Source organism: Bicyclus anynana, chromosome 21 (assembly GCF_947172395.1).
Source record: "Bicyclus anynana chromosome 21, ilBicAnyn1.1, whole genome shotgun sequence".
Classification (NCBI taxonomy): domain Eukaryota; kingdom Metazoa; phylum Arthropoda; class Insecta; order Lepidoptera; family Nymphalidae; genus Bicyclus; species Bicyclus anynana.
This window is the reverse complement of record NC_069103.1, coordinates 492487-520182: the sequence shown is the minus strand read 5'-3', so window position 1 is coordinate 520182 and position 27696 is coordinate 492487. Positions and strand designations below refer to the sequence as shown.

At 35.7% G+C, this 27696-nt stretch overlaps 2 protein-coding genes across 2 annotated transcripts in view; both read right to left on the bottom strand.

The window, feature by feature from the left end:
* Positions 1 to 3131: 3131 nt before the first annotated feature.
* LOC112053647 (G protein-activated inward rectifier potassium channel 4-like) lies at positions 3132 to 4517 on the bottom strand. Its single transcript, XM_024093128.2, has one exon. It carries the CDS (start codon positions 4515 to 4517, stop codon positions 3468 to 3470), a length of 1050 nt encoding a protein of 349 aa, XP_023948896.2. The 3' UTR covers positions 3132 to 3467.
* An 11199-nt stretch (positions 4518 to 15716) lies between these two features.
* The window catches only part of LOC112053649 (neural cell adhesion molecule 2), a 111603-nt gene continuing 99623 nt past the window's right edge, over positions 15717 to 27696 (bottom strand). Inside the window, exons 15-17 of the mRNA XM_052888095.1 lie at positions 25565 to 25719; positions 23039 to 23136; positions 15717 to 20993 (exon numbers count right to left, since the gene is read on the bottom strand). Coding sequence (XP_052744055.1) covers positions 20886 to 20993; positions 23039 to 23136; positions 25565 to 25719 — 361 coding nt within the window. The 3' untranslated portion in view covers positions 15717 to 20885. The remainder of the gene's footprint in view (positions 20994 to 23038; positions 23137 to 25564; positions 25720 to 27696) is intronic.

Sequence of the window (27696 nt, the reverse complement as noted above, 5' to 3'; positions counted from 1 at the left end):
TAACAACTTTTAATAACATCGTTATTGATACAGGTTGGGAGGAGGGTAGTTTACCAAAAATTGTTACTAATCAGATGTTTTATTATGTTTCGCAGCATGTATGTATGTATGTTTTAGTATGTAAATCGCGTCGAATGAAGCTGCTCACATAATTATCATCGAACTTCACTTTGGTAAGTTCGTTTGATTTTTAATTTTACTGTTGCTTTATTAATAGTTATACAACTTAACGGCCACAATGTCCTACAAATTACGTGGTCCATCGTCTCGTTCTAATGCATAGAAAATTTCATTACCTGGTAACCCAGTTAGCTACCAGAATTTTCGTATATAAAAAAAGTTTAGTGTCTCATCAAGATGAAGCAACTCACGGAAAATTAACTTGATAGTAATTACTTGTACATTTGTTCCACGGATCCCGGGCTATATGTTATTTCCTCTTATTTCTATTGGTGACATAATTTTGAAATCGGTCTAGTAGTTTTGAGTTTTTTCGTTTCTTATAAACATACATATTTTTCTACTTTATAATATCAATGCACATAAGTTTACGCTTGATTGTGATGATTCCTCGTCATCTTTGATTATTATAAGGAATCTGCTTACATTGCGTGGTTCTTGAAAAAAATATGGAAAATGAAAAATTTTGTGAATTAGTCAGTTAGCTAACTATTCAATTAGTAAACTTACTTTAATTTAGACAATCTCTTTGAAGCTAACATTGTTTACTTTCATAGGTCTTTAAGGTTTTGGGTTCAATTCCCTGCTCTATTTATTGAAGATTTCATTATTATATATTTCTGGTATTATAGAAGGCTTTGATTTGACCTTGGCTTGTAAGTTATTACCAACCTAGTAACCGATTCGACCGACCGTTCCGAAACGCCATTTTACATTTTACGACACAGCGTATCGCAATGCTTAGAAATATAGTTGAAACCCTTCACCGCCCTTAAATAAATTGCTTGTCGATGCAACACATTTGATAGTCTTAAACTGCTTTGACACTTACCCATAACTTTATACGATTAAGCAAATTTGTTAATTGTGGAAAAACAGGTGCGATATCGTATCGCAGTCGTTACATAAAAAGTGGTTTGGATTGAACAAGTTTCCGACGTTGAAAATAATAAAGTTCCGTCGTGTCGACCAAATCTCGAATCAAATTGAAATAAATTTTGACGGAGCTCTTAAATACTTTGGAGGCATTCATAGTTGTATTCTCTGGACTTATAAACGCAAGTTGAATTACAAACATAAACACAAGGGGTGCAGAACATTTATGGGATGTTATCTATACATATAAAATATATATATAAATGAATCTATATATTCACGCGTGAACGACTAGACCGACTTCACTATTTTTTTATGTGTTTGTTATTTTCAGGAGAATGTTAAGACAGAAATAATTTAAAATAGGGTAGGGGAGGGGTAGTTCAAAGTTTACATCGAGTTTCACGCGGACAAAATCGCGAGAGTCCGCTAGTAATTTTATAGTTTTGATAATTCTAATATGAAGCATAATTTCACCGGCAATTATACATTTCAGATTGAAATAGAAATGTTGCATAGCTTCAGATACAGGCGTGCGTCCAGACAAGCAATAAATTGCTTTTTTACTACTTAATAAGTTTAAGTGTATTCAATCATTAAGAAATTAACTAATTCAAATAAAGCATATTACTATGAAAGCTCAAATCCCATGAGACAAGATAAACTAATACAAAAATCAATAACAACCAGAATAATTAGTCGTGAACTCAAACTGTTACAACGAAACCAAAGAGTAACTTAAAACATAACATTCGAAACTAGATTTACAACAGTTTGCAGAACAATAGCAGCTTTGTTTTACTCCCGCATTTATTCCATAAATGTTCGCCGAAGTTTCGTAAGAGAACCAGTGGAGTGAGAAAAAATTGTGCCGGTTTATTGCACGGAAGTATAGTATACAAGTGGTTGTTACCGAATATAAAATAAAACTGTATCTCCTTTAAGTGCTTTGCAACTGAATCTTTTAAAAATAAGAAATATGAAAATTGGGTTATATCACAAATATAATACAGTTGTTTAAAGTGTTGCATCTCGTAATGTCTTCATTTTAATGTGAAATCAAATATGAAATTACCTTTTAATTAATTATGGATTGTCTTGGCTGTAATTAAGGCTTGAAGTTATCACAAAATCAAAACTAAATTGTATTGGAAATCCTAAATGTGGTGGCACATATTATTTTAATCAAAGTTGTTGTCAATGTAACGTTGAGAATTGACTGAGCTTAAGATTACGACTAATTACTAATAAACTCCAAAAAATTGTAACACAACTAAAAAATAAGCCGTTGACATTTACAATAAAACAATTTGTGACAAACATGAATCACTTGATTGTATTGCAAAATGTTTTCTGTATCAACAGAGCCCATTGGACAAAGCAGAGGTTGTACACAATTTCAAGCAACATCATCTTCGCAACGACCCTAATAACTCTCATAGTTGTGAACATATTTGTTATAACCGATCTCACACAAGCGCATCTGCCACATTCAAGCGTCTTATTTGCATACAGCTTCAAGTATATACTGCTCATTGAATTGATACCTTTAACAGTTTTAGCTAAACGAGATAAATTGATCAAGAAACTAAATATTTTAGAGGAGAAATGTGAAGATGCACTGAAATTGACAAGAAACCAAAGAGATGAATCGAATGAAAATGAGAAAAGTGTTATAATACTAAGTATTTTATCAGTGTTGGTTGATGCCTTCGGCTACATCTTCCTCGAGTACCCGTCAAGTGTAATAGCAACTCTGCCTCTGGCATTTGCAGCGCATGATTCGGAGATATTACTCTACTCACGGATAGTGAACCTGTTTAATTCCAAACTTACGTCACTTGCAGAGGTAAATGTTGACGTGGGGTCGAAGGTTTATAGACACATTGTGATAGCAGCGTCACATTTTTCTGAAAACTACAGATTTACGGTACAGTAATTTATTTAATAATTTACGAATTAACTGCTATTTGGTCCAATTGTTACATTTTCGATCATAGTTAGATCTTATTTTAATTTAGTGAATGTCTGTTTCTAGATGAGCTTCATGGTGCTAATGACTCTAATAACTACCGTATATTACATCGGCGTTAGTGTGGTCATAGAAGGTCCTAGGGTAAGATAAAATTTTATTATATAAGACCCATACAACAAAAAATTCTACGATTGAACAATTAGGAAGTCTGAATATTAGCAATATTATAAGAAAAAATATATATTTTGAAAATTAATTTACTCCCGCAACTTCATCTGCGGAACTTCTGTTTTCCACAAACCCCGCGGGAACTGATACAACAGAAAACCTTTTACAATAACAATTATTATTATTATGCCATGTTATGACACATAGTAATCATAATAATTAAATATAAATTTGATAGTGTGAATCATTAATTAACCAGGATATTTTCTCATTCGCAATCAGGCAATTCATTTTCATCTTCAAATAAAGCTACCAGTTCAGCATATTCACACGGAGAGCACAGAGGAGTATCGACTGGATGAACTTCAGATAGCTTAGAAAAATCAACATCATACATTTTCTTATCAAAGTTGAAACTCACCATGGACACAAATCTATGACCCCAGAGTATATCATGTTCAGTGAAGCTCGATCGAGCCTGCACAGGTTGACCGGTTGATTCTATTATGCCTTCGAATACTACAAGTATTTCTAACTTGCAGCACAGCAAATCAGCCGCTGACAATCTATATAGAGGGCTATTTTCGTCTATCACATGAACTGCTGTTGAAGGCCACAAAAAGAAAGTCGATTCACATTCATCAACTACCACTGTTAATTCTGTTTGCTCTAAATTTTCCACTTTACTATCACCAGCATTTAATCTTATGAGATATGCTTTTGTTTCGATGTTTAAAATTCTAGATTTTCTCATATCTCCAACGCGGAATATAAGACAGAATTTATCATTTCTCATATTTATGACCGCGTATTTGCTGAAGAGAATGGTTTTTGTTCTTCCTCTCGGTCGGGTTAATTTAGCGAATAAAATTCCAATCATTATGGCTTGGAAAATAGAACTCAAAATGCATTGAATGCACATTGCGATGATCGTCTGTGGGCATTCCAACGTGATTGATCTACGACCATACGCAACGGTTGTATGAACTTCCACGCTAAACAGAAATGTTGATGTAAACCCATAGATATTGTTGATGCAAGGTGTGAAATTGAAATTGTTTTGGTAAGGAGGTAGATGGTTTTCACTGAAGTCGTCGTGGTTGTAAGAAATGAACCAATACACAAAGCCAAAAAATAACCAGTTGCACGTAAACGCTGCAAAAAAGTTCAATAATGTCCATCGCCATCTTGTTTCTACTAGCAGAAAGAAGTAGTTTGAAAAGATTTTCACGTTTTTCGTGGTTTTCGTATAAATATTGAACTCTCCACTCTTGAAAACTGCGCGTAGATATTTTCTCCTTACAATTTTTGAACGCATCATTCCTGAAAAAAAAAAACATAATAACATTGAGTGAAATTCTGCAACTCTCAAAAACTCAAAAAAAAATGTACTCTATTTTCTCATAATGATTGATATAAAATTGAGTGAGCGAATAATGTTTGTTTTTTGTTTAATTTTATTCTAAAGTATGTAAAATATGTTTACAATTACTTATAATGGAATATTATTGATTTGTATCTGAATATTTTGATTATTCATTTGATGGAGTATTATTTTTCTATTAGTATCTTCTTCTCTCTTCTGCATAGAATGAATCCAGCGGGGACCTACTCCAAAGGACCCACGTACAACGGCCAATCACTTAGCCAAGTGAGAAGGGCCAACGGCCCAAAAGGAAGAAGAATCCTAGGCTTTTTGGGCTTATGTCTGCACGATACTGAGTTTCGTTAGGTCCTGGGTTCGAAATCATGTAGTGGACCACCACTGTACTACGAGGCAGTTATATTATGACTTCGTCTACTTACTACTATATCTCGGATGATATACTCCAGGTTGTACTAACGTCGTGCTCGTGTTGAAGTCTTCTACATCATTACTGGATTTTGATTGAAAACATTGGCCTTTCATTTTCGTCGTCTTGTTTCTTCGTCACTGTAAGTTTATAAAAATGTGTGTTTAAATTTAAAGAGATATCAATAGAATTATTCATTTATTTCTTTCAATAATGTAAGTTTCAATCCAAAAATATGATATTCTCTATTAACAACAATTTCTCTCTTGGTTTTGTGCAATGTTTGTCAAATTGTTAAATAAAATGAAAGGGTCAAAAGACCGCTTTTGACATTTAATTATTTATATAAATATTAATAATACATATATTTAATGGTTATAGTCCAGGATCCGAAAAACATTCTGTACAATTGATTACTATCAAGTAAATTTTTCGTGAATAGCTACATCTCGATGAGACGGTCAACTATAATTAAGAAATTTTTTGATTCTGGTAGCTAACTGAGTTACCAGGAAATAAAAATACGTCGGGACGAGATAATGTACAATGCAATTTGTAGGAAATTGTGGTTGTTATGTTGTATAAGTATTAATTATTCAACATTAAAAAAACTTTGGTCAGCAACAACTTTTTGTATCATTATCGAGGTTATTAAAAGTTGTTACTAACCAGCTGTTTTTTTACTGTACATACACAAAGATGATACAAAAAATATCGAATTATAAGGCACTTACAAATTAATTTACCTTTTTAATCCAATACACTTCTTAATATAATATTTCATTTAACTGTAGAATGTTTTAAATATGAAAGCAAAGAAATATCCATTCTTACACTCCTCACTCTAAACATAGAACTGTACTAAACATTGGAATAGTCTGTATTTAAACATATATAATACTTTAAACACTCGATAAGATAATTTTGTTCACGTTATTACGAAAATAATATTAGATTCTTTTGTAAATATTTACAATACTACAATATTTGCAGAAAAATTTGCATGTCGCATATTATATCAAATTTATCAAAATCTTGTTTAATTTTTTTATGCTAGCTGATCTAAATGTCTATTTGGTCCAGAGGTTATTGGCGGCTTTGGATCGTAAGGTTCCAGGTTCGATACTTGGTTCGTCATTCTTACAATAAATTCCCAATAGCAACCCGGAGGTTATTAATTGGCGTTGTTATATTTCCGTTCCACGCTTAACATTTTCAGCTATTTTTTTGAGTATATTTTACTTTTTTTAAAACCATGTATTAGAGAAAACAAAATGAAAGTAATTAAATACTAACGAGCAAGCCTTTTTAGTATAAAATTATCAGAAATTGAAAGCAATGTGATTGTTATCTAGTCTTTGCTCGACAGCCATTACCTAACCTAGTGACTGTTTATTGGTCTATATAATTTTCTATTAATATGTATAGTATAATAATTAGTAATAATGAAAACGACGTAATTCCATATAAGATTTCCGAGACTTAAGAGCGACACTTTCCATCTGAACTTATCGTAAATACGATACGTAAATACTAACCTAAGTGTTTGGACATCAGATAATAAAAAAAATTGTTTCATTTTCAGACCCACAAAGTACTGTCGTACCTGGTGTACCGTGAGCTGAGGTCCCTGTTTTCGCTGTGGATTTTGTGCTCAGCCGCGCACCGAACCCGTATACTTTACAAATGCTTCGTCAAGCGACTGACTGAGCGGTTCGTCTTCGAAATGAATACTTGCGGTAGGTCATAGCATATAATTTTTTATAATTAGTCTCCATTCTTCTTCTTTCTATGGAGCTAAGACGTGGTCTTTGAGATCTGGTAACTGAAAATAAATTGACGCTCTAGAACTCCAAATATAGTCCTCATAATTACTTTTACAACTAACTCATTGATAAGGATATTTATAACGTATTTTACTTATTGATAGGAATAGAATTGATCATATTTATTTTAGTCTGGAAAATTTGTTGATGATACTCCCATGATATGCGGGCGACGTGGGGAAAGACTGCGTGGGTGTGAAATCTTGTGTGCGGGGAAGTGAGGTGCATCAGTCGTGAATTTTTCATTCATCGGTACACGCCTCCCATCCTGCGCGTTTTGTCGTATTCCTGACAGAAAACTCTTTCATCTATATCATGGGGCTGGATGTATACCAATCCACTATCTTGGGGAGGCCGCCATATTGGAGCGTGTGCAAATTTTAATCCTACACGAAGACCGGGAAGTGGGTCAAATTAAGATTCCAATTCCATTTTCTTAGATACATAGTTACAAGTGAAGCTATTAAAAAGCAAAATGTGTAATAACACATTGCAATGTCACAGATGCGCCAGATCTATCGAACTAATCTCTCTCTCACTAAAGTCAAAGTCTCCCATAAAAGCTATACCATTAATAAATAATAATTGATTACATACAGATAAATCCTCCCGCAAGCAGATGAAGCGCTGGCTGAGATGTGCTAAAAGGATGCAAGTGAGCTATCTGCCGCACAGCTCCTTCGCCTTGGACCTAGCGCTGCCTCTGGGCTTGCTGGACTACTCCACCAACTACCTTCTCATCATTGTGCAGGTAAATCCTACTAATATTATAAACGCGAAAGTTTGTATGTATGTTTGTTACTCTTTAACGCCGCTACTACTGAAGCGATTTAGCTGAAATTAGGAATGGGATATTACTCTGGGATAAAAAGCAACCTATGTGCTAAACATAGGTTACTTTTTATCCCGAAAAAATCAATGAATTTTTTGCGAAATTTGCGAAAACCTGATGATTTTGATGGATATTATGTATGTATGTTACTCTTTCACGCCTCGGCTACTAAACCGAATCACCTGAAATTTGAAGTAGAGATAGATTATAGTCTGGATTAACATTAGGCTACTTTTTATCCCGGAAAAATCCACGAATCCCGAGTGAAAAACTGAATTCCACGCGGACAAATTCGAGAGCGTCCGTTAGTACTATTTAATAAGGTTCATTAATCAAATTTATGAATATAAAATTTATTTTGCTGTTTCCACTTAAGTCTGATGAGAATGAAAGAACTTTTCTTATTTCATACTTACCTATAGTGTGTGTGTTACCTGCTGTTAATTAGGTAAAGTTACCCTAAGAAAAATTACTGACATTTTAGGCAGCTTTGCTCCACATAAATTGTCAATAATATTGGGAATATAGTGTATGCGGGAATATAGTGTATCCCTGTATAAATCATTTATTTATTTGAAACCTACACATCCGTGGATATGAGTAATAAACAATGTCACAGTCATACAAAATGCAAGTGATTTAACTAATAATATCATTAATGTTCATAATTATTTATTTTTCAGGGATATCCCCTCGTTATGCAAAATGTTCCGCTCGTCGTAATGGAATAAAATGAGGCTTAAAATATCAAAAAAGGCAAGGAGAAAATTTTAAGAAGATTTTAGATTAAGTCTCAAAAGATACGAGATGGCGTTAATTTTCCGTAAAAACCGATTATTTACAAAAACAGAATAAATAGTCCTTTACTAGTTTATAAAATTAATCCTTGGTCAATAACAATTACGGTTGTCTACTTCTGCAGACTGCAGATACTTTTAGAGGGATATAAAATGTGTGACAAGGGGCAGGAGCGATCTAAGTTACGCGACGTAACATTTATAATTTTGTATGTGTTTATAGAAATAAAATATATGTCTAAATATAATTGAAAAAGCATGCTTTTAAAATGAGACGACAAGTTCGTTTATTAATTCTAAATTTATAAAAGCAAAAAGCACTAATCACGAAATTTCGAAAACCGCATGAAGTATTGGTATAAAGTTGAAATTAGCATTATTTTATTATTAGTTTATTAGTTTATATTTAGTAAACATCTGCTAAGAACGGATTTGCGAGAGCACCAGATTAAGGAGTCTAACGGAGGACGAAGTCGCGGGCGTCTGTTATTTTATACAAATAATTATTTTAGCTCAATAACAGCGAATTTAAGGCATCAAATTGCACGGAATCCAAAATTATCAAAATATTTGCGGTAAACACTCAACCCATCCCAATAATAGGCAAAGGTTTTTGACGGCCTCCGTGGCGCAGTGGTATGCGCGGTGGACTTACAAGACGGAGGTCCTGGGTTCGATCCCCGGCTGGGCAGGTTAAGATTTTCTTAATTTGTCCAGGTCTGGCTGGTGGGAGGCTTCGGCCGTGGCTAGTTACCACCCTACCGGCAAAGACGTACCGCCAAGCGATTTAGCGTTCCGGTACAATGCCGTGTAGAAACCGAAAGGGGTGAGGATTTTCATCCTCCTCCTAACAAGTTAGCCCGCTTCCATCTTAGACTGCATCATCATTTACCATCAGGTGAGATTATAGTCAAGGGCTAATTTGAAAAGAATAAAAAAAAGGTAGGTTGAGTTTATTAATAGTATGAAATCGTTTTATGTATTAAATTTTTCTTAATTTTTGATTTTAGGCTCTAAGGGCGCCAGTTTCACGCCGGGATTTAATTGGAGGGGAACAAGAATATTGGTAATAGGCAAATATACTTTTAAAAATATGAAACCTTACAGACTGTTGCAATGTATTATAGTAAAACTGACAATGCAGGATCGCATCATAGTAGTACTCGATCCTATAGTTTAAACCTATATTATTAGTATAACATCTTGGTGCATTAGGAGGGGGGGGGGGTCACATTTTCGACGATATATCACCCCGGTGTCAGGTGACTCGGTCATTTGTCATTCGGTCCTACTCGCGAGAATTTATGACTCCAGTGTGTGTCTTAGAATTGTTTCAGAACGTTCCAGTGCAGTATGTCTGGGCCACGGCTTTTAGCGCTACCTATTTTTTTAACAGACGTCCCGCGGTTTCACGCTCGTAGTTCTTGTCCCGTTTTTTTATCCTCTACAAGTTAGCCCTTGACTACAATTTCACCTGATGGTAAGTGATGATGCAATCTAAGATGGAAGCGCGCTAACTTGTGAGGAGTAGTACGATTTCAATATTGTAATGCATCTCATTACAAACATGTGCAGTAATGTAAAGTAATACGCACATGTGTTGTAATGTTATTTAAATTGTTTATCATCCGTCTAAAAACGAACGGTACCTACTTTTTAAGATCTTAACAAAAAGTTTTTATGTCAGAATAGTGCTCAACATTTTATGAATAAAATTAACTTTGTGAAATAAAATATTATAAATAAACATTTAATTCTTTCATTTTAATAATTTTGACATTATATGACAACCATCTGTAACAGAAACACGTAAATATTAATTTACTTTATGATTAATACGGGCTGTTTTTGGTGCATTTGCCTAAAAAAAACACACGCACTTCGCGATCTGTGCAAAAATAAGAGGCGTATCAAAATGTCATCATGAAAAACAGGCAACGTATGATATACGTGCGCTTTGTCATTACAGTCTCTGCTTCTTTACTATATATAGCTCTCGCCTACGACTCGAGCTTGCAATACCGCCTAAGATTTCATTTCCAACTTGCAATTATATCACAATGTACTATTAATAAACGTATTTTACTACTTATATATATATTATATCTAAGGTGTGTCAAAACATTTTCATTTTCAATTTTCCTTTCGACTGCAAGTGAGTGTGATTGAGCTGAAATTGGGGTGGAATTCCTTCTGCACGCGCCCTTTGACTGTTAATTTTAGTCACGGTTCATTTCCTTTCTGAAATTGCGTCGGAGTTTGGTTTTGGATCGAACACAGTTTTTGGTGATTTAAGTTTCGTGTTATTTACGAAGAAATTTTTTTTTTCTTTTATAATTATTAGCTATGTTTTTAGATTATGTATATAAAATCATTATTAAACGTAATTTAATATAAGTTCTGTTCTTCGGGTACTTTTGAACAAGTTTAAAGTATTTTTCTTTTCTTTTTTTAGCTTTCACCAGATTGAATATGTTTAGTGTTTTGTGTTTATTGGAAAAAGTTTTTAAAGAATATAGATAAAAAATAGAAAAACAGGAATCGTAATATTTTACCTTAAAAACATTTCTAAAATCGGTAACACAACACCCGAAGGTATTTCTTAACTTTCCGCTATGGGGTTGTAACAGTAGGTAGAGACACTGTATCTGTTTATTAATTTATAATTACTTAGATAACATTTGTTTTTCAAATTATTTTATGAAATGAAATGAAATGAAATGAACTTTCAGTTTTAACTGTACAGTTTTATCTCGTATCGTAATTTCAATAAAAACCATTAAAAATTCCAACCAACCATTAAAAACTATTAATACCTGAACAATTTGACTGTTCAGTAAAAACTGTGCAGTTCAACCTGCAGGGCTGTAATAATTTCTTAAAAAAGAAGTGATTATTTTATATATACTTAATTCGAATTCAGACTCACTGCACCATTCGGCAGTCAAACCATATCACTCGCTATATAGCATAACTCTAAAAAAACATACATACAGCTGAACGTAGAACCTCCTCCTTTTTGGAAGTCGGCTAATAACCCCCCATCTCATATTAAGGAACAAACATGATTTTCGACAGGAAATGAGTGTCGCGGCGGTATCCCGTTGCTGCATATACTAATAGCAAGACGCCGTAGGACTTTATCAATGAAAATTGATCCCTGGATTTCGAATATGCAATTCGCAATATAAGGTCGTAATCATAAATATTCATTAGAATAAGGTATTTGACTCCGTTTGAAATGTTTATTAATGATAAACAAAAATTATAAGATAGTAGATAAAGTTTAACTTCAACAAACTATTACAAAACGTAGACAGAGAAACTAATAGACGTATTGATACTTTTTAGACTAATAAATATAGTTTTAAATATGTTGATGTAAACAAAGTATGTTTATGTTATAGATACGATAATTTAACGTTATTCTTTGTGGTAAGTTTGTCAAAGTATAATTCTACAATTCTATTAATACTTAAAGTTATTAACCTAACTAGAGAATGATTTAGTGTAAAAACAATGACGTTGATATTGTACTTGTACCTACGATAAGTACAATATAATGCCGTTGTGTAGAATTAAACACAAAAATATGAGATTTCCAGTAAATTTAAAACAAAATTCATCTCTGATTTTTTTTATACCTCGAAAGCTTATCCATACAATGCGACTCCATAAAACGGCGGTTATTTTTGCATTTTGTAAATGAGCGCTTAATGACGGCTATTGTTATCGCCTCGCCAGAGCAATTAAGTTGAGAGCTGAATCAAAACCGGTGTAGGTAGATACTGACCAAATCTGGGCGCGGCTCATTCTGGAGTAATTTTATTACCCTGTTCGTTTTCGACCGACGAAATACGGAGAGATTGGTTGACAATTTGACATGTATAAATTTTTTTATGTATGAACTCGTGTATCATTTACTGAGTTGTCTGATTTATTCCATAAATTAAAAAAAATATCTAACCCTAAAGATATAAATAAATATAAAATAAATAATTGACTATGTACCCATTAATTGTAAATTAAAACCACCCATAACCAAATGTGTAATCCGATTTTAATACTTTTTTATTACATATGACTTCAAAAGTTGGTGACGCCCGTGTGGTGTTGATTTTAGTCATCACTGCAAAAACCACATGAAAGAAAAAATAATGTCTGAAAAACAAAAATCTTTATGATAGGTACGCCGTGAGTTAATAGATCACTGGCTTGGCCCCTCCTACAAAATGATCAATAGGTAGAAAATATTTTAATGTTATTTTTCCCTTTTAAGTCTCGTGAGTACGTTAATGTTTTGCAGTCGGTTGTTTAAAAAAAATATATTATAATGGTCATGTCACACATATGACATACGAGTTTCGACAAAGTCAACTGCGACTAGGCGATGCCGCGCTTACGACTCGCCGGCCGTAGGTTGACGTTACGATTCTGATTAGTGTGCGTTACAGTATGCATTTTCATACAAAAAATACGGAACGACTCGATTTGATAGGGCGCCGATCCCTTTCTGAGTTGTATATTTCATAAAAATGGCTTGTCAGTAAAAAATAAGGATGCGATTGGCTTGGCAAGAGCACTGTATTTAACAGCGCCATCTAGCGAAAAACTAGCATACTTCTTCGCAAACTCTTCGCGGCGATGGTGGATAGTGGTGCCATAACAAAACACACTCACACACTTAATACGAATTTAGCAACAAGTTGTCATCAAAAGCTTGTGACCAACTGGCCTGTTCACTATTTTGGGCTTGATTAATACCACAAAAAGTTGTCAGTATAAATTTCAATTTCGTATTCGTCAAATAACATACGTCTAAGTTTGTGAATTAGCCTGTTGATCCTTGACATTAGTCTCTATACTAGGTATATATTGTAATAATAATTGTAGGTTTAGATAAATATTTAACGAAACAAATAAGTCTGAAAATTATATAATTAGATACAAGGTCAGTTCTTAGGTCAGTTTTAAAAAAAATTATTGATTCGGAACCCTTGTTACGCGAGTAAAACTCGCACTTGTCCGGTTTTTTATAACTGTAAACCGGTTGATAATATGATATGTCGTTAATCTAGTGTTCTGGTATGTATCGTGAAATTCTGGTTTCCAGTTCTATATCAAATGAGCTTTGTTTGCTTAAGACTACACAAATAAAATAAAACTTCTTTAGCTCGCGTTACATTACTACACAAGTGTGTTAAGAAGCTGTATTTCAAATCTATACAAAAACGTAGGTATTATGGGGAAAGATTTGATTGTATGCTTGTTTGTTTTTTCGAATTGAAATGATAGGAACCTACCGGACAAAATTGAACAATTCTTACAGCATTGGAATCTTACATTATTCTTGATGACCCTTTAGTTTTAGTTTATCCCTGTATTCCCAGGGGTACGGGTATTGATAAAATGTTTACATCTAGATATCTCCAGAATAGTTCTGTAGTAAATTTCAAAGTGCCTCAGATATATTCCTATAGGTACTAGAAGGTTCTTAATTACCAGAGCTCTTCCAATGACAGCGCAATCGCTCCACACGTTGCACCAATGAGGTCGCGAAAAATGAAATAATATATTTTGCAACGATAGACACCTACGTAAGACCAGGGATCACTGACCGCTCCATTGTTCCCTGCCCGTGCTAAACCGTGGTATTGTCCTTTTGTCTGCGCAGTGTTTGCACCATTTCCTTTATTTGCGTTGAATAAGCTCTTATGCGTTGGCCACGGAACTGTCCCATTTGACGTATATTTTAAGTCAGAGTTGAGCTCTCTTTTATCTTTGGCTTCATCTAAACGACTATAGCAAAGATTTCTTCTGACAAACTGGAACAACTGGGCAGCGCAGCGTCTTGTAGTAGCAAAGCTTTTTGTGAAAGCAGATCTTGCTCGGGGAAGTGCTAACGCTACGTTTACGCCACCAAGCATTGCTGTGTGCAATGAATCACAATTTTGGCGCAATTTGATGGACTTAGTCAACCAAGTCAGCTCTGCCATGAAACTTTAGGGGCTCTTCAGCTAAAATATCGCCAGAACGCAAAGCTTCGAGAGAACGCCATAGCCTGCAAATAAGCCTTATGCTCACTTTATATTTTATCATATACTTTGGCCTTTATTTGACTTACCTACCTGTCGAAGCTATTTGATCTAAACTCCATGGCTGCCTACCTATGGTAGGAACAAGGTCTAACAAACTTTCAACTGTCTTAAAATGTAAACGGTCTGGCTTGGAATTCCTTCTATGTTATGATTTGCCGACACCGATACAATATTTTATTTTCAACACGCTACCGCTTGTGGCTTTTCTTTGAGCGTTAAGACTCGTGGCCCCTCGGGTTAGCTGTTTGCGAATAGTCGCGCTTTTTCTATCTCTAAGCTAAAGGAAGATTTAAGTTCCATTATCTAGCGGGTAGTAATAGTTTTCTTCGTTTAATTAATGGAGTGCTTTACATTACGCTGTGTTCATGTAGTGGTTAATTTATTGGATTTCTAAGTTAGAGGTCGCAAGTTCGACTCTAGGGTTGATAAAAGTTGATTACGTGTTTGATTTTTCAGAACGAAATTTTTATCGTGATTTGCAACGTATTGTTTGATTGCAATTAATCAGTCCTTTTTAAATCACTTCGGATCACTGGTTGTATTCCTGGTTCAGTTTCTTAAGAATTTAATAAATTTTGACGGCCCGCCGAGTGGTGTGATGGAATTACAAGACGTAGGTCCTGCGTTCGGGCCTCGGCTGGGCCGATTGAGGTTTCCTTAATTGGTCCAGGTTTGGCTAGTGGGAGGCTTTTGCACTGGCTATTGGCTAGTTACCACCGTTAGACGTACCGCCAAGCGATTTAGTGCTTCGGTACGATGTCGTGTAGAAACCGAAAGAGGTGTGGATTTTTTATTCAATTTTAACAAGTTAGCCGATTTCCATCTTAGATTACCGCATAATCATGTGAGATTGCAGTCAAGGGCTGACTAATGGGAAATACTTAGAAAGAAATTAGCGAGTGTGTGGTATAATGTTCCCGTACGCGTTAAACCATTGATACCGGTCATTAAAACTAACATCTAACAGCCCTAAACCCACCACCCAGCATCGTAGCGTCGTAGTGGGTCGAAGCTCCAAACCCGTTAAAAATAGGCTGATTACGATAAAGAAATATTTGTTGAACAGCGGAAGCGGATGCATGTTTCATGTAGGTACTTGACGGTAAGCGGATACAATATTCCAAGTTGATTTATAAAATTAAATTAAATAAATAAACCGAATGAAAACACATCACAATTCCAATATTTTATTATTATAATAAAACATTCACAATCATCGTTACAATATCACTAGTAAATCCTCAGTCGATTGCCTAAAATAATTTCATTCAACAATTTTTATTTACTCTCACTTAACAACCAACTTGATTCAAATTTATCTTATAAATATAACTTATGTTAATGTATATACATCATAATGTGTATTGCAGTTACTTTGAAACAAACTTTTTTTTGAGACACTCAACTTGGGATGGAGTGAGCTATGCATGGATTTTCTCAGTACTAGCGGACGCCAGCGACTTCGTCCGCGTGGAATTTTGTTTTTCACAAAACCCTCGGAAATCATGGATTTTTCTAGGAAAAAGTAGCCTATGTGTTAATGAAAGCTGTAATATATCTTAATACCAAATTTCAGCTAATTCGGTTCAGTAGTCGAGGTGTGAAAAAGTAAGAAACATTCATATCATTAAAATCATCAGTTTTAGAAAATCTCGGGAAACCATGGCGTATTTCGGGATAAAAAGTAGGCTATGTGTTAATTCAGATCACTTCAGTTGTAGCGGCGTTAAAGTCCGCGTCCACATTTCTTGTTGTGTAATTCTTTATGGGTTACTTGGAATAGGCGGAGATGACTTGAGTGGAAAAAGGGAGTGATTGTTAGCAGTCAAAGGTACCTTTAACCTTATACACAACGTTCACAAGTGCGTGACTTCACTCAAGGTCATTCTCTGCCATTCTAGGGTCTAATTTTGATTACAGTTTGATATGTTATTAAGTTGTCCTGATAAATGTTGTGAATGTTGTGAACCTTTGTTAGACATTAGTTTTCTTATTTTAGTAATCCACTTTTGAGCTAAAACATGAAAGTGTATAGCCACTCCCTATGCCCACTTCAGTAGTATTAATGCATGCATAAATTAACGTCAAGTTACTGTCAGTGCGGTGCTCCATTATGTCGTTAGCGATCAAAGCGCGCGGCCGCCCGTGTCGCTATAACCTGCTACAACAAGCAGCCGATCAAGCCACATTAAACGCTGACCAAGAAATGTCAACTTTGATATAATATCGGTGCTGATATTGTGGTCAGGTCAAGTAATAACAATAATAATAGGACAAGTTTATTGAAAAATACACAGTAGCTTTTACAACAGCATCCTTCATTCCTTGAACTTAAATTTAATTTATTCATCATTATCAAATCATTCGGCTCAATGCTGAGCTCAAGTCTCCTCTCAGAATGAGAGGGATTAGGCCAATAGTCCACCACGCTGGCCCAATGCGGATTGGCAGACTTCACACACGCAGAGAATGAAGGAAATCACTGGTATGCAGGTTTCCTCACGATGTTTTTCCTTCACCGTTTGAGACACATGATATTTATTTTCTTAATAGGCACACAACTGAAAAGTTGGAGGTGCATGCCCCAGACCCACACCCTCCAGAATCGGGGGCAGAGGTCATATCCACTAGGCTATCACGGCTCTTATTGTCTCTTATTATTAATTTATCCACAACTTTAGCAAATTTATTTTAAGTTAAGAAAATAAGATGTTACCTATAAGTTTAATAGTATTTTACACTTTCGTAATTATTTTCCATGCATGCATACTGAAAAGCGTTTAATGATGTACCTATTCACGTTAAAAAAAACATTCTCAAAAGCATTTTCGGATTTATAACATTACGTAAGGATTACGGTCAAAGTTTTGTTGCGAAATTGCTCCGGAATCTCGGATAGGTACGATTGGCGGTTTGCCAATGCGATTCAGGGAATTTCGCACCTTTTTGAGAAGCACCGGGATTTTTCACTTGACCACAGTAGCGTGGTTGAATACGAGTATTCTTAAAACGTTAATATAACTGTAAGGTCAGTGGGGATTGATTGATTTGAGAATGAAATCTATGTTATATGTGATACTAGTAATCTAAAATACAGGACACTTTTCCAAGTTGTATACAGTTTATAAATGACCAAAGAGTATAAACTTTGGTCAGGAATTTTTAGCTGACAATGTATATAGCATGTTTTCTTTAATTTTAAATCATATAGAACCCCGGGAATATTATTAAATAATCCGACCTAATATTATTAATTCAAATGTAAGTTTGTTGGTTACGTTTTAACGCCTGAACCATTAAACCGATTTTATAAATTCTTTCAGAAATCTTCATTATCAGTGAATAACACAACCATATTTTATTATGGTTTCCCCATGGGAACGGGAACTACACAGGTATAAGCGGTGGTCCGCTAGCACTTTATAATACAAGTAAAGTAAATGCTAAACTAAAGTTTGTAGCTCGCTAGTTTGTACAGCTAACGTTTAACTTAGTGATCTATATTTCTATTTAAAATCATACTAGAAAAGCAACAGGCTAACAAAAATAATATTTCAAAATAGCTGCAATAATAAAATCTCGTAAAATTGTACCGTTACAAAACTTTACTTAGATGTAAAATTATACAAAACAAAATTCTAGAAACTTCCAGTACAGCGTCAGATTTTTAAGCTAGAATTGACGAACTTTGTGTTATTTTTAAGTTAACAAACTTCACGCCACTCAACTAGTTCGATAGGCTGTAAACTTTCGGATCATGAGGTCTAGAATACAAGTACTGGGTTTGGTCCAGTTTACAAATAAATTATCACAAGCATACTTGGAAATTTGAGAATTATTTTAACAACCTTCTTCGAGATAAATCAAACTTGCTGTACTGGTCGAGCAGCGGCTGGCAATGGTTGTATGAAAATCCATATCTGTCGTGTTTAGCGACCAAATAAATTACTTTGTAAAATCATATCCGTCGTGTGATCTAAAAATGGATCTTCTACTCCGCAACATGGCCACCAAAGAGGTAACTTGTCAAAGGTTTAATTAAAATTTCGAACTGACTTGCACATAGAAAGCTGTTTTGTGAAAAAAATATTTTGGCGCGTAAAAAACTATTGTTATTTGCTGTTGATCGTCAACTTCGTCAAAGGTTTTAAATACAATTTTAAAAATTAAATTCAATAAAGGTATTCTGAAATAAAAGTTCTGAATACTTATTGATGGCCTCCGTGGCGCAGTGTTATGCGCAGTGGATTTACAAAACGGAGGCCCTGGGTTCAATCCCCGGCTGGGCAGATTGAGATTTTCTTAATCGGTACAGGTCTGGCTGGTGGGGAAGGCTTCGGACGTGGCGAGCTACCACCCTACCGGCAAAGACGTACTGCCAAGTAATTTAGCGTTCTGGTACGATGCCGTGTACAAAACGAAAGTGGTGTGGATTTTCATCCTCCTCCTAACAAGTTAGTTCGCTTCCATCTTAGACTGCATCATCAGGTGAGTTTGTAGTCAAGGGCTAACTTGTAAAGAATAAAAAAAACTTAGTTAAATTTCTGCGCATTGTTTGAGAAAAGTACTGTACAAGCCCTGGCCCTGGCAATGGCAACTAGGCATTGACGGACTTAGGAGTGCCTCGGCTTCACCTCGGCCCACATTCACGTCCGTTCACGACGTTCTTCGTCCACCAATGCTTCTCTTGCCGGCCGCTGCAGTAATGTACTTATTTAAATAAAAATAATAATATTGCAACGTTCAATAATGGGTTCACGCCCATTGCAATTTAATCGTACGATAGTAAAATCTATACTAATATTATAAAGAGGTAAAGTTTGTAAGTTTGTAAGTTTGTCACATTTTTTAAATTGGGTAATCTTCGGAACTACTGGTCCGATTTAAAAAATTCTTTCACCAGTAGAATGCTACATTATCGGGGAGTGCTATAGGCTATATTTTATATTGGTATCATAAATATTAGCCGAGTTATCACAGTTTTTGTCATACAGGTCGGACTGAAAATCCTCTTAAACAGACTTATTCGCATGCGCTGCCTTAACTATTGTGTAAAATCGAAATTAATGTATGGAGACTTTATGTATCTATAAAAGTTCTACAAAAAAGTCCGCGACACTATATATCTATTTTCTATATATTAGCAGATATAGTACCTTTTGTGTTTTAAAAATTATTAATTTTATATACTTAGGTTTACGTCATTATTTATACAACTAAACTTTAATCCTTATTAAAATAAACTATTTAATAATCACAAGGATATTATGGAGATAAGATTTGCCCTTTACAGTATGTTAACCACCTAAATAGTTTCGGAGATAATACAAAATTTCTAAAAGACGCAGAAATTCCGCTACATGACGCCCGGCGCTTTAATTTACGTAGTTCCCGTTCCCGTGTGAATATGGGGATCAAACATAGCCTATAACACTCGCAAATAACGTAACTTTCTATTGGTAAAACAATTTTCCAAATCGGTCCAGTAGATCCAGAGATTACCTCCTACAACCACACGAACTTTACCTCTTTATATTATTAGCATAGAAGTCTCTATTTCTCTTGGTCATACCACCACTCTCGAAGGACTGGACCGATTTTGCTAAGGGTAGGAGTAAGATAGAGAAGTTACAGGGTAGTGTAGGGTACGGGTAGGGAAGCGTAGGGGTAGTGTATGGGTAGGGTAGGTTTAGGGCCGGGTTTAGGGCCGGGTTTAGGGTAGTGGTAGGGTAATGGTAGAGGTAGGGTAGTGGTAGGGTAGAGGTACGGGTAGGATAGGGAAGTGGTAGGGTAGGGTAGGATAGGCGTGAGATAGGGGTACGGGTGGGATAGGGGTAGGAAAGGGATATGGTACGGGGAGGGTAGGGGTAGGATGGGGGTAGGGTGTAGGTAAGGTAGGGGTAGGGTAGGGGTAGGTTTGGGGTAGGGTAGGGGTAGGGTGGGGTAGGGGTAGGGTAGATGTTGGGTAGGGTTGGGGTAGTGGTAGGGTAGGGTAGGGGTAGTAGTAAAGTTGACATCGAAATTTACGCGGACGAAGTCGCGGGCGTCCGCTAGTATTATATACTTCTTGTTTGTCGCTCGGTAATTTTAAATACTGATTAAAAATGACTTCTTTAAAAAAACCACCTTTTTACAGTTGAAGAAGTAATATTAAAAATATAAAATTAGTGTTCATTTAAAAAAAAGTTTTTTTTTTATCACTTAATATTAACATTTATCAATTTGTCCATGATATTCATTTACACTAAACTTTTAAAAGTCTTTTATAACACTTATGTTCACATAAAAACATTTGTTCATTTGTCACTAACTACACATGTTACAAGTAGGTGGAGAGCTCCTATATGCAGCTCTCGCGGACCTTTCTGGAGGCGGTGACCACTTCGTGTCTAGAGGCCGATATGTCTGCTCCCCGCGCCGTCACTCCTCGGTTAACGAACGATATGCTCTGTGCAGAAACAAAAAGTTATACAAGAACATAGTGTCTACAAACTAGCGGATGCGCCCGACTCCATTCGCTTTTAATTCTGTTTTTCAAATCCTGAGAGACCAACGGATTTCTGGGTATGAAAAATAGCCGACCTCTACTCCAAAGTTAAAATTTTCTACACCAAATTTAATCCAAATCGGTTCAGTGAGTTAGCCGTGAAACGGTATCGGACAGACTTACTTTATTTCTATATAATATTAGTGTGGATATCATGTTTTAGTACTAAATCCGTTCCCCTTTGGGTGGGTAACTTAAGGGCCTAAGCAACAGGGCTCCAGAGTGAGGAACCTCGTCACAATGTGCATCATTTCCAATCATCTATTTGAGTGGCATACTAAGGGACCAGGCCTCCCTATTTATTGAAAAGCGAAGAGGAGCTCGATCATTGACGGATAGTAATGATATAAATGTTTTTTGCTCAATAAATCATTTATTCATTTATTCATTTATTCATTAATTAACAATAATATTTATGAGTAAATTTATAATAAATTTATTTCTCACTTTTATAAAAAAAGAATATTGTAACTCACTAAATGAATGTGTCAATGGTAAACGAAATAAAAATTATAATAATTGATTCGTTGGATGCAGGTGGATCAGGAACGTGATGTTTGGAAGTCCCTACAAAAGCCTGCCGTGGACGTCCATCGGCTGATATGATGATGTTAATGATGAATGATAGTCACTGGTAACAATTAACGTGGTCTTTAAGGCATGGGGTATAACACTAAAAACTTTATAAATTTTCTAATCTAAAATAAAAATAAAATGAAAAAATAAAAGATCTCACAGCAGCTCAGTTTACATACACGTTAACACAAAAAAATATAGAGTATTTTTCAACCAGAAAAAAGTAGGTTTGAAAAAAGGAAGGAAAATAGCAGGCAAGGTAAATTCTCGAGGCAATAAAATATAAACGCATGCGAAGCCGTGGACAATACCTAGCTTATAATATTGGTTACAATCGTCGTTATAGTCTATTTGTGTCGATATTGTTGGTTGGAATCCTCTCAACCGTTCGCGCGATATTGGGTAACAAACCCAAATTCATTTTATGCACAAAACTAGGGGCGGGTTCACCCACCCCCTGTGCCCGGCTAACCGCATTGCGTTCCAGAAGTAACATAAATTCAGTCAATAGCAAAGGGTGTAACAATCGCAACACATCAATCACAAAAATCGGCAACACGCGGTCGTTTTTCCAAAAATTGAAAATACAAGTTATTTCGATGAAATATTGCGATATTTTTCGCTATAATAGCGAGAAAACGACTATGCGGGTCACCTGATTTCATAGTAGGCGCTTTTACTGACTTGTCAGCGCGTTATCGACTGAGTCGTGTGACCTTTAATGTCAATAAACTTAAGAAAGTTATTATTGACCTGTGACTTTGAGCCTTAGCCTAAGCTAGCCTTTGAATAAGATAGTTAGCGATCAAGTCTTGGATCCGTAGGTCATCACTGGCAACACGCACTGTTTGAAGACTTGAAGACTTGGTCTTCAGGCACTGGGATATTTTGAACGTAAAGATGTCGCGGAGTTTCCCGAACGCTGCCCAGCCAAGCTGGATCGCTGCGATTCACCTCTTTCTCGAAATTAGACCTACTGGACTGTGTGTCCTTTGTATATACATATGTATACTCGTCTACAATTTCAAAAGCAGTCTTCAACAATAACTGGTTGAAGCGATACATGAGCATTAGATAATCTTCGTCTGACTCGTGTTAATGTTTAGGCCCATATGTTGAGAAAGTGCTGCATCGTCTCGCTCGTAGGTTTGATGACTTCTTAGCTATAATAGCTTAAAATAAAAAAGCTTTGATTTATTGAGATTGATGAGTATACAAACAGAGAAGTGTTGGGCGACCATCAAATTATGAGTACTGATGATAGGGAGACGCTGGATGCTGCGACTCGATTGCTTTGGTGGAAGTCCTTCCAAGATACCTATGTCCAGCAGTGGCCAGCCATCGATTGGTGATGATATAGGAGTACTTACCCCACTGTTAGGCAGTATGCTGTGGTCACTGTAGATTTTTATAGTGTCTCCCTCCATACCTGTTCTTGTCTTGTTGAAGTCGTCAAGCGGCTTTTTATCTAGGAAGTGAGAATGACATTTTATATCATTGTTCTGAATACAAGATTTTTTTATTCAATGACAAGCTAGCCATTGTCTGCACGATCTCACTTGATGTTAAGTGACAATGCAGTCTTAGATGGTATTGGACTGACTTGGAAGAGGCATGTGTCTATTCTACCCATACCTCCCATGAATTCTACGCGGCATCGTACCAGCTCGCGGTTCGTCTTTTCCGGTTGGGTACTATAGCTTGGCAAGTTTTTTGATGACACTCCCATGATATGCGGGCGACGGGGAGAAAGACTGCGCGGGTGTGAAATCGTGCGTGCGGGGAAGTGAGGTGCATCAGTCGTGGGTTTTTCATTCATCTTTACAAGCCCCCCAGAAAAGGAGAAGAAGAAGCAGATACATCAAATAAATTTAAATAAATATAAACAAACATCGGCGGGTCAGGTAGGTAAGATAGATTTGATTTACGAAAGGTCCTGTAGAGTTTTGGCGTAGTTGTTCCAATTCTCATTTTCTCCTAATTGACCTTATTCGGAATTCGTCCGATTTGCGGTCACCGGGTGGTCCATTGGCCGCTGGTTCAATCCGCATAGGATACAAAATAAACTAATATAAAACTTTTATTTATAAGCATTAATTCAATTAGTCTTTTAAAAAAGCAATATTGAAATAAATAAACACAAAGGTGTGGTGGTAAATTTTTAACTATTTCATTTTCGACCACATCGAATCATTAGCGAATTTGATCAATCGAATATCATAAATAACAATCGATCAATTACTTAAACGGTCAAATTGAGAAACATCCTCCTTTTTTGGAAGTCGGTTAAAAATTGACATATTTTGATGTACTTGGGCGAAATTCACCCGAATGTTTTTGCGAGTGTGTATTGTATAATTGACTCGTTTTTTGACACGCTTTACAAAATGAGAGAAAAAAAATTAAAAAATTAAACAATCAATACAGCAGCAGTTTAATGGATTTTAGTTATCTATACTAATATTATAAAGCTGAAGAATTTGTTTGTTTGATTGAACGCGCTACTCTCAGGAACTACTAGTGCTGTGGTTTTATCTGTTAAACTCTAATATTTTTTACACAGTAGCGTTTCTATTTTAATTTTAATTTGTATCTACAAAATTATTAATTATTGATTTATGCAAGAGTATTTACTTTTAATATTTCGAATTCATAGACCCTTGCTCGTAACCGTTACATAATAGTTTTAGCCCTCGTTTCTATAAGCACTTGCAGCTGTATCATTGTTATTATTTTCTTCTACAAAAGCTCTCTGCAAAATTACACTCCGCTGCAAAAGGAACGCTAGTACAAATAACGTTTATGAACGTTTTTATTAAGCCTTTTGAGCCAATTTATAATTTCACTGAAGTGGCCAATTTTATACTGTAATTTAATTTTTAACTCCTGACTTAAAAGAAAAACGAGAGACGTGTCTGTTTATATATCCGTATTTAAGCAGATTTGTCTGTGGTATCGTACTAGTACCTTAACGAATGGACCGATTATGATGCAATTCTGTTTAAAGCTGACGTGATCTGGGTGATTCTTAGCCTCGAAAGATGAAGCTCCGATAAGCGAATCCGAATATATTGGCGTTCTACGATACGTACTATTAATAAGAGCAAGAAATTCTGACATATTCGTTAAAGTTTTTACTTTTTCTCGCATCGAAAACATAAACATTGATTTCTCTTTCATCCTGTTGCAATTAAAGAGAGATCGATATTTTCGATTCCACCGCTATTGGTCGACTATTTGTCGATGTTTTCAAAATATTATATCGTTGAAGTGGATTACTCATAAACCTATTTATATCGGGTAAGTTACGATGCAAATTATGGAACACGCTTGTGTAGAGGGTATTTTCAAGTTACGGGATTCACTCCTAACTTGAAAATACCAGCATTAAAGATGTTTTTTTACGGCTTCTGTGGCGCAGTGGTATGCGCAGTTGATTTACAAGACGGAGGTTGGGTTCCATCCCCGGCTGGGCTGATTGAGGTTTTCTTTATTAGTCCAAGTCTAGCTGGTGGGAGGCTTCGGCTATGGCTAGTTACCATTCTACCGGCAAAGACGTACCGCCAATCGATTTAGCGTGTACCGGTACGATCCGATTTGATGTCGTGTAGAAACCATAAGGGGAGTGGATTTCATTCTACCCATAACAAGTTAGCACGCTTCTATCTTATATTGCATAAACACTTACCATCACGTGAGATTGTAGTCAAGAGCTGTTTTTTAAAGAATAAAAAAAATGTTATAGACGTTAGGGTAAAAGGTCGGATTATAGTGTACTTAGCCCTCATTCGTACGAGAGTTTTTAACGGACATTTGTTGAATTTGGACGCTTTTTAACGTCCGTTAAAAAACTCTCGTGCGAATGTGGGCTTAGTGTAAAGTTCCCATCGACTCACCAAACTGCACCGGTATTATGTCCGGGTCGTCCTCTTCTCCATCCAGCTTCAGCTCGTATCGACTGCTGTACTCCATCTTGGGAGATGCGGCGTATGGAGGCAGGTTGTCCCTCTTTGGAAACGAATCGATACTGCCTTCCGAGTACAAGGCATTGCTATGTAAAGATAATAAATATTTATAAAACTTCTAAATCTATACTAATATATAAAGCTGAAGAGTTTGTATATTTGTTGGTTTGATTGAACGCGCTAATCTCAGGAACTACTGGTCCGATTTGAAAAATTATTTCAGTGTTAGATAGCCCATTTATCGAGGAAAGCTATAGGCTATATATTATCCCTGTACTCATACGGGAACGGGAACCACGCGGCGTCAGCTAGTATTTAGATAAAAGTCATCACGAAATCTCAAAAACCGCATGACTCCCACTGTATCACTAAATAATTTAACAACGAATTCTTGTTATGTTGACGTAGCTTTACGTAACACTCAAACACGTTTGTGCTGTTACATCTTCACCTACTACCAAAGTCAAACTGTCTTCCTGAAATAGAATAACTTTAAGTACCTTATTATTGTATTTTCAGGAAATATTTATAATTTACTTTCTACAAATTTACCTACAAATTAAACAACCGCTTGCAATATAATACAATAACATCAAGATAAAATAAGAGACTCCTTAATAGAACTCAAAAGGAATTTTAATGAAAATTCTTTGTTTAATAAATTGTTCCAGACATCATAGCTTATACCAGCTTAGTTAGTTTTACCCGGTGTCCTTGCAGTAGTAGAAGCGCTTAAGTAAATTGAAGTTCAAGCACATTTAATATAAAGTACCATGGGGTAACACCGGGGCAAAGTAATAGTTTGTAAAGACTAAAACATTTACAAATATACAATACAGGAAAGTAATTAAACTTTTTTACCTTATAACAACCATAATAAGATTTCGTCAGAAGATTTGACACAGCGAGCGGGGCGGGAACACAGACCAATACCTTTTAAACGACCTTCCTCGCTAGAGATTACCCCTCTGTCAAAACTATATGATCACGATCTAACGTGTTCATACAACCTGGGTCTATAGAATCGATGTTTCATTGTGACAAAATAAGACGTGTGTTGTGTGTAGTGTAAGGACACAGGATATATTTATTGATGATTTTTGTGAGTTCCCTTCCCCTCAAAAAATTACAATTTTGTTGGTGATTTTGAGTATGATAACCATGGCTTATAACCATGCAATTACTTCACAGGCCACATATACTAGTAACATAACCACGAGACATACCCTTCAAACTGAGGTACAACTTAATACTATTTCTCGGAACGAAATCTCTCAAAGAGCCTCTTTATAAATCTAACAATACAACGTAAAAGTAGTGCTTGTCCACATTTATTTTGTTCTATAAAAGTGTTTTGTTTGTACGCTTATTTTTAGCTAAAAGCCGAGTGAAAGCGTGGGTGATTCTATATTGATCCTTAACGGCCTTAGTTTTCTTACTTTCTGTAGTCTTTAACGGTTTTATTTGAAGGGTTGCCATGGCGCTTTGTAAGTGGCGTCTGGCGACATGATTTCTAGTATTATGTCGAGAAAAATACAAAAAAATAATACTTTTTTTGAACGGTTGAGGGTCAAGGCTCTTAAAACCAGCTACGTCACAAAGCTTCAATAGCACAGTGATTAAGGGGCCGGACTCATCACCGAAATCCCGGTAATCACTCATCACCGGGTGGTTCGATCCCCATCCACTGGACTATTGCCGTACCCACTTCTAATATAGCCTCTTCCGACTACTTGGAGGGTAACAGGAACACTGGTCATATTTAAAAAAAGACATGACAAATTTTCTATAATGAGAAAAAAAATAATATTCAGGAAACGGAATTTCTTGATCATACAACTTCTAGCAGTATATTCTCGGCGCTATACTTCGGAAAGCCAGACAGAGGGACAGACAGACGGACATGGCGAAACTATAAGGGTTCCTTTTGGACTACCCAACCTAAAAAATAGTTCAGTACCTCATTTGTGTATTTTATATTTTACAACCTTAAAAATAGTTCAGTACCTCATTTGTGTATTTTATTTTTCATGATTATTATAAACAGAGCAACAATTAGCAGA